The sequence below is a fragment of the Coffea arabica genome, chromosome 7c (genome assembly GCF_036785885.1).
Source record: "Coffea arabica cultivar ET-39 chromosome 7c, Coffea Arabica ET-39 HiFi, whole genome shotgun sequence".
Taxonomy (NCBI): domain Eukaryota; kingdom Viridiplantae; phylum Streptophyta; class Magnoliopsida; order Gentianales; family Rubiaceae; genus Coffea; species Coffea arabica.
Window position 1 is genome coordinate 19,051,194 of NC_092322.1, and position 9,114 is coordinate 19,060,307.

Here is a 9,114-nt window from a genome sequence, read left to right on the forward strand (position 1 = left end):
TGAATCCATCTGTTTATTCCCTTCCAGTTCATCTACCTGGACATCAACTTATTTCATTCCACAAGCATATAAACCTTTTATACCTTATCAATAATGCAGATTTTTCAAAGACAATGTTAACTGAGTTCTTCGAAGTGAACAAAAATGATACAAAAGCCAAGAGTCTCAAATGCTTTTATCGTGATTTCCCACAGTACTTTGCTTGGAGTTCTAAACATAAAATATGGACCGAAAGAAAGCGTGCTGCAGTCATTGGGAGACTTGCTATAGTTAGCCCAAATGAGGGTGAACGCTATTATCTTAGACTCCTTCTCTCGCATATTGCAGGGCCAACCTCATTTGACGACTTGGTGACTGTTAAAGGCATCCAACTTGTTTCTTATAGAGAAGCTGCTCTACAATTGGGTCTCTTGACCTCTATAGTTATATAGCTGATATTCTTGAAGAAGCTGCACTTTACCAGATGCCTTTTGCTCTCAGATTTTTATTTGCTGTTTTACTTGCATTCTGCTCGCCTAACAATCCTAAGCTTCTTTGAAAAAAATTTGAACCAGATTTTACTTTTTAAGGAAAACAAAACAAAATATTCATTTCTTTGACTTGTATGAGTCTCAAACATCTCAGGTGTCCGCATTAGAATTCGAAAATCCAGTCCAAACCATATTAAAACTTGCATCCTCTATGTCAAAAATCATAGAAACTCAGGTTTTTATATCAGATCTTATAGATTCGGTCCAAACTAAGCCAAAATCCGTAGATCTATCCATAGATCTGTCTCAAACAACTTCTATACAAGAACCTTTAGATCTATCAATACATCTGCCTCAAACAACCCATACATCCTCTCATAAATTTTCAGAATCCATAGATCCATCAAAATCAATCCATATAAACCCAGAAGATATAGATCTACCAGATTCCCCCATGGATCTATCGAACCCAATAGATTTACCAAACCAAGAGTCTATTGGAACTTCAAAACTTTTGTTATCCGGTCAACCAATGAATAATTCTAACAATACCACTAGACCTGATGAAAGAAAAGACATAAGAAATTCCTTAGACGTAGGATATTCTACAATAAATGTCTTATCTAAAACTCAACCTAGTGTCAAACCTATAACTGTCAAAGATCCTCAAGAAAAATCTACTGAGGAAAAAATCCAAACAGTTATTAAAAAGGAAACTTCTGAAATTTCTTCTCAACCTATTACCAAGTCTATGATTATTAGAAATCCACAAACAAAAATTATTTTTTCTAAAAAAGAAAACCAGTTAGTTGAAACCCAGTCAACTAAAGGTATAATTCAGAATTCTTTATAATTATCTATCTCAAACTTGTCCCATGATTTTTCCTGTAACAAACTTATTTCTCAGAAAAATTCAAAAGAAAATTCTGCAAACAATAATAAGGAAGAAATTTCTAAATTATCTATATATTCTTTCATAATTTACAAACAATTGCAGCTTGATAAGCTGAAGGTACTTAATATCCAGTACCCAAGCCACAAGGTGGAATCTTATACAGAAGAAACATGGTTATCCAGCAAATACAAGGGACAAACTGAGAAGACATGGATCTTCAATAGAATAAAGGGGCAGTCTCAAATACAAGGAATATCTAAAAAATTATATCTATCAAAGTTGACTAGATCTCGAATTGATATTCCAAGACCCATCAAATGGAGTCAGAAAAATTAGATATTCAAGAAGAAATACATCCAAACTTAATATTCTTGGAAGAAAAAGATTGATCATCCATCTACTCAAACAAAAAATACAAAATGGCAAGCTGTCAGACGTATCTGGCGGAAAACTGAGACGAGATCTTCTCTGAACAAATCAGTCACTAAATAAGAGATTCAAGCTGAACCTTCATCAAAATTGGTCATTCGTGAAATTGAGATCAGAATTGATCAAGAAACAGCCTATACCCATGCCAAGAAGATTCTTACAATCTATCCAGAAAAATGCCTCTTCAATCTTTTACCCAATTCGTCCCAAAAACTCCTCTTCCAAATACCTGCTTTTCAAACTTACTTTTCAAACCTTTAGATCAATCAGAAAACCAAAAAGTTAGGATTGAACAATCCTTTCTTATTCCATTACCCAAGCCAGAACTAAAAATCCAAGACACCACCTTGAATAGTGTTATACAAAACTTCCGAGGGTCTTCTACCCGAAACAAACCATATTCAAATCCTTTCTTACAAAATTTATACCATCTTCAGACAACTGATTTTGATATCCTCCAACATTCATGCAATACAGATAACATTCATGAATGGAGTAAAAATAGGGTATTTAGTATTCTTACAATATCTCAACAGGTGACAAGCACAACCATACCAACCACAGCTATGTTTAATCAAACATCACATGGCTGCAATCAGCTGACTGCTCATATCCTATTCATAGGATTCATTGGACAATTCCAAAAATGGTGGGAAGAACATCTCATCATTGGAGACAGAAATATTATTCATAACATTGATACGAATGGCACCAACCTTGCGATGCAACCCGTGCAGAAAGGTTTGGATCTAGAAGGTAGAGACTCACGTTGAAGATGACGAATGCAGCGGATCACCTAAACCCATTGATCACGTGGTCAACGAACCTCGGTATTTGTAGAAGACGCCACAATCTAGCGCTGTCCTAGATTGATAAGTCAATTGAATACCTAAGATATAAATCTAATGTAAACTGAGTGTAAACAATGACTTAAGGCTATTTGTAGCCGTGACTAAGGCCTAACAAAGCTTGAAAAATATGAAGGAAATTCAGCCAACCCTTGGGCTTCTCTTTGGGCCGATACTAGCAACACAACATACGTACCGTAAGTTCAGCGTAGGGACTAACTCGTTAACTAACTAAAAGTGCTATTGGACCTACGGCCCACATGGCCTAGACCTCTTTATTACACCCTACTAAACTAGTAATGGGCCATGGACCCCCTTAGCCGAATCATGGGCTTCTAATCTTCAGTGATGGCCGAGACTAGGACAATGAGCCTAGCTTCGTTGAGGCCCTCGATGACCTTTGGCTCTCCATTTGACTCTCGAGCCGCACGAACCAATGTTTGTAGTGTCTCATTCAATCTCTTCGCGCGAGCTCGTGTCATAGACCCCAATGGTACCTTCACTTGCTCCACTTGGATAGCTCTCTCGACCTCCTCATCATTCCCCTCCTCTTGCGAAATATTTGTCCTCAAATCGACTTCATCATCTGCAAGATAGGGGCTCAAATCAGTAACATTAAAAGTAGTCGAGACATTATACTCACTAGGAAGATCGAGCTTGTAGGCGTTGTCATTGATGCGTGCCACAACTTGGATTGGTCCATCTCCACGGGGTAGCAACTTGTTGTGACGCTGGACAGGGAAACGCTCCTTGCGCAAGTGTAACTAGACCCAATCACTTCATTCAAACACCACGCAACGCCGACCCTTGTTGATATGCTTGAGGTACTGCTGAGTTCGAGTTTCAATGTTGGCCCTCACCCGCTGGTGCAAAGCCTGGACAAAGTCGACCTTTTTCTTGCCATTAAGGTTAGTACGCTCAGACAACGGCAAAGACATCAAATTCAAGCGAGTCAAAGGATTAAAACTGTAAATAATTTCAAAAGGAGAAAACTGTATAGTACTAATTGTACGGTTATAAGCAAACTCAACATGTGGTAAACACTCCTTCCAAGTAGAGAACAACAACTTAGTTCCCAACTTCCCCCACAAAGTTTTCCAGAAATAAGATAGAAACTTGACATCCCTATCAGACACAATAGTTCTAGCCACACCATGCAAACGGACAAATTGTCTAAAGAAAAGATCAGCTATGTGAGTGGTATCGTCCGTCTTATGACATGGAATGAAATGAGCCATTTTAGAAAATCTATCAACAATGACAAAAATACTATCATGACCTCTTTTACTCCTAGGCAGACCAAGTACAAAATCCATTGAAATGTCAACCCAAGATTCCGAAGGAATAAGTAGAGGTGTATACAAATCGAAGGGTTGGAACTTGGACTTGGCACGGTGACAGGTAATGCAGCGTGACACTACTCGCTCCATGTCCCGTCTCATGCGTGGCCAATAGAAATGTTTCTGCAAAGCACTCAAAGTCTTGATAACACCAAAGTGTCCCATCAAATCACCTCTGTGAGTTTCACGGGTTAGTAACTCCCGAATAGAGCATGACGGAATGCACAATTTGTCATTACAATACAGAAATCCATCATGTATGAAGAACTTACCCTGACCCGACTTAGCACAATATTTGTAGATATCAGAGAAATCCGAGTCGGTATCATAGAGTTCTTTGATAAGATCAAATCCAAGGAGTTTAGCATCAAGTAAGGCAATCAAGGCATACCTCCTGGATAATGCATCAGCAACGACATTGGTCTTGCCAGTTTTGTACTTGATCACATAGGGAAATGACTCCACAAAGTTGACCCACCGCACATGTGTCTTACTCAACTTGTGTTGAGACTTGAGATGCTTTAATGTCTCGTGATCAGTGAGGATGACGAATTTCTTAGGTCGCAGGTAATGTTATCATGTCTCCAGTGTACGAAACAAAGCATAGACTTCCTTATCGTAGGTGGAGTAGTTCAAGGCGGCACCATTCAATTTCTCTCTAAAGTACGCAATCGGCCTTCCCTCTTGGATCAACACAGCTTCAATTCCTATACCAGAAGCATCACACTCAACCTCAAACGTTTTATCAAAACTAGATAAGGACAATAAGGGTGCGTGTGTGAGCTTGTGTTTAAGGAGTTGGAACGCCTTCTCCTGAGCTTCCCCCCACTCGAACTTCACATCTTTCTTGATAATGGCGGTCAGAGGGGCAACAATAATACTGAAATCCCTCACGAACTGGCGATAGAAACTCACAAGGCTGTGGAAACTCTAAACTTCACTCATGGTCTTGGGCACGGGCCACTCATTGATGGCCTGAATTTTGCTCTCGTTCACTCTAATGCCCTGTACACTAACCATATAGCCAAGGAAAACAAGTTCATTAGTGCAGAAAGTACATTTGCCAAGGTTAGCGAATAACCTCTCCCTGCGCAAAACATCAAGGACAGCTCGTACATGTGCTACATGTTCCTCAGGACTCTTGCTGTGTATCAGAATGTCGTCAAAATAAGTAACAATAAATTTACCAAAGAACGGATGAAGCACACGATTCATAAGGCACATAAATGTATTAGGAGCGTTAGTCAAATCAAAAAGCATAACTAACCACTCATACAAACCATACTTAGTCTTGAAGGTTATCTTCCACTCGTCACCTTCCTTCATTTGAATTTGATGGTAGCCACTCTTAAAATCTATCTTGGTGAATATGACTGCACCATACAATTCGTCAAGCATATCATCTAAACGAGGTATAGGGTGATGACATTTAACTGTGATGGTGTTGACAGCACGACAGTCTACACACATCCTCCAAGTGCCTTCCTTCTTGGGGACGAGGATGACTGGAACTGTACATGGGCTCATGCTCTCTCGAGCCCAACCTCTCTCTAATAGCTCATCTACTTGCCGTTGGATCTCTTTGGTCTCCTCAGGGCCCATCTTGTAGGCCGGTCTGTTAGGCAAGGATCCTCCAAGAATGAAGTCGATCTGGTGCTCGATCTCTTTAAGTGGTGGTAGAGTTGATACGAATCGACCCAGCAAGAACCTGTTTCAAAGAGCCAAGTCGATCAGGCAGCGGAACGATCTATCTTGACTAGGTTATGGAACAATAACTATCTTGTTAGATCTAAAGAGAACCCGTCTCTAAAAACCTAGTGGATTGGTTATTGGCATGGAACAATAACTACCTTGGTAGACCTAAAGAGAACCCGTCTCTAGAAATCTAGTGGATTGATTATTGGCTTGAAAGAACAAGATGATGTGATCATCTTGCCTTGAACACCACAAGTATCCAAACTAAATACTTGATACTGTTCAAGAAGAAACTTAAGTTCCATCAAGGAACTCCATAAAAGGAAACAACTTTCTTTTTATTAATTCATCTTCAATCCCCCTTGAATAGTTAAATAAAGTTGGCTATTTATACCCTTACAAGACTCAAAAACCCTAATCTAAAATTGGAAACAAATCAAGTTTTCTTATTTGACTTGACTTCTAAACTTGACACAATTTCCTAAACAAATTTGGAAGCAATTAACTGCTTTCCTAAAACTTTATTTCAACTAGAATAGGAAACTAACTAACTCAAATTGGCTTAACTATGTTCAACATGACCTTAACCTTTATTCCCTAATTCAAACAACTTACTTAACTCTCAATTTGAAAATCAATCAAGATTTGGAAACCAATCAAGATTTAGAAATCAATCAAGATTTGGAAACCAATTAAGATTTGGAAATCAACCAAGATTTCAATCAAGATTTGAAAACATTGGATCTTCAATGATTTTCGAGCCCGACTGCACCATCAACCATCATTGGAATGTGAAAACTTGTAAAATGAAAGGAATCCATGCAAATCTTCATGTTCTCATCATTTCCCTCCTCTTGAAAGACAATTTGTCCTCAAATCAAGCGCTTACTTACAAAGGAATAACTCGGAGAATGTCTTGATATATGTAATCGAAGAATTTCAAGAAATAACCAAACCACTACAAGACTCAAGAACAACAAGAAACAAACACAAGCTATGGAAACAAAAAAAAAAAATTCGGATGAACAGTACTACTACAGTAGCGGCGGATGAACAGTACTGCTACAGTTGAGAATAGTGCCAGTGAATAGTACCTCAGTGAACAGTCCCAATTTTTTTTTCTTTTGATGACTCGAAACAAGGTTACGACTTCACTTGGAAGAAATTTAATGGGAGTTAAATCCTTGAAAAATCTGTTTTAAAAAACGTAATCACACCAAAAAAAATTCCAATCTCGATCAATCAAGGGGGTAGTTTAGATTCAATTGATAAAATTAAAAAAACAAGAATCAAAATTTTTTTTTCTTTTAAATCAAAAGGTAGCTAGGGTTTTTTTGGTAGAAAAATAAATAGAAAAAAGGAAAAGGATATTAACCTGAATCAAGAGTCGAAACTCTGATACCAGATGATACGAATGGACCCAGCAAGAACCTGTCTCGAAGAACCAAATCAATCAGGTAGTAGAAGGATCTATCTTGACCAGGTTATGGAACAATAACTACCTTACTAGATCTAAAGAGAACCCGTCTCTAAAAACCTAGTGGATTGGTTATTGGCATGGAACAATAACTACTTTTCTAAACCTAAAGAGAACCCGTGTCTAGAAACCTAGTGGATTGGTTATTGGCTTAAAAGAACAAGATGATGTGATCATCTTGCCTTGAACACCACAAGTATCCAAGTTAAATACTTGATACTGTTCAAGAAGAAACTCAAGTTCCATCAAGGAACTCCATAAAAGAAGACAACTCTCTTTTTATTAATTCATCTTCAATCCCCCTTGAATAGTTAAATAAAGTTGGCTATTTATAGCCTTACAAGACTCAAAAAGCCTAATCTAAATTGGAAACAAATCAAGTTTCCTTATTTGACTTGACTTCTAAACTTGACACAATTTCCTAAACAAATTTGGAAGCAATTAACTGCTTTCCTAAAACTTTATTTCAACTAGAATAGGAAACTAACTAACTCAAATTGGCTTAACTATGTTCAACATGACCTTAGCCTTTATTCCCTAATTCAAATAACTTACTTAACTTTCAATTTGGAAATCAATCAAGATTTGGAAACCAATCAAGATTTAGAAACCAATTAAGATTTGGAAATCAACCAAGATTTCAATCAAGATTTGGAAACATTGGATCTTCAATAATTCTCGAGCCCGATTGCACCATCAACCATCATTGGAATGTGAAAACTTGTAAGATGAAAGGAATCCATGCAAATCTTCATGTTCTCATCAAGAGCACTGGGGATCTCATCTGGAAAAACGTCCTCAAATTCCTGTAATAAAGAGGAGATTTCAGAAGGTAAGTCATTGAGTACTTCATGAGAAAGTAAAATCACCTCTTTACAATATAAAATATAGACAACTTGCTTAGACAAAAGTAACTTGTGAACTTCTTTGTTCTTGGCAAGCAAGTTGGGCCTTTTCTCCATTCGACCAGATGATCCAGGGGTAGATGTCCTCTTGACTGGTGCCTTAATGATTGCTTTAGAATTGGTTGATTTCTTGGCCAACTCTCGTTCATGCTCCTGTTGCAATCGCAGTTGATCTTCATGCACCTGCTGAGGGCTGAGAGGAACAAGTATCATCTTCTTGTTGTGGTGCAAGAAGGAGTACTTGTTGGTAAAGCCATCATGAGTAGTTTTCTTGTCATATTGCCATGGCCGTCCCAACAAAATGTGAGAAGTTTGCATGGGAACGACGTCGCAAAGGACCTCATCCCCATACTTCCCAATTCGGAAAAGCACCACCACTTGCTTGGTGACTTTGATATCCCCACTCTCATTAAGCCATTGCAAGCGGTATGGGATAGGGTGCCTCAACGTGGGCAAGGAAAGATGATTTACCATGAGAGTGCTTGCCACGTTAGTACAACTACCCGCGTCGATGATGAGGCTACATACTCTTCCCTTGACGTGACACCGTATGTAGAAGATGTTGTCACGTTGGGCCTCATCCACTCTCTTGACTTGGGTCGCAAGAGCTTGACGGGCTACTAGAGCAACACCCACTTACTCAGTAGTGGCCTCAACCTCCATCTCGGAATCATCACCTTCATCAATCAATGGAGACATCTCGGCGAACTTGTCCTCGTTGTCAGATACGACATCTCCGCTCAGGAGAACAATCATGGTACGCCTATTAGGACACTGAGAAGCAATGTGCCCAAATCCTTGGCATTTGAATCACTTGTCACGGTTTCGTGATTTGGAGGAGTCGAATGGAGGCTTGGTGGTTGCCTTGGGTGCCTGCTTTGGTGGCTCGGGTTTAGGAATGAATTTAGACACCCCTGTACTACGCCGTTCCCGCTCAAAGGTCAGATTGCCCCTCCAAAGAGGCATGGCTAAGAAGCTACGGTTTCGAGGGTTACCCCTCCTCTTAAGCGCCTTCTCAATCTTGGATGCCTTATCAATTAACTCTGGCATGTCCA

The 9,114-nt window shown here is 39.0% G+C and overlaps 1 protein-coding gene across 1 annotated transcript; it reads right to left on the reverse strand.

Moving 5' to 3' along the window:
• Positions 1-7,822: 7,822 nt before the first annotated feature.
• Positions 7,823-8,533, reverse strand: LOC113699695 (uncharacterized). Its single transcript, XM_027220055.2, has one exon. The coding sequence runs from the start codon at positions 8,531-8,533 to the stop codon at positions 7,823-7,825; it is 711 nt and encodes a 236-aa protein (XP_027075856.2).
• Between the last annotated feature and the right edge of the window lie 581 nt (positions 8,534-9,114).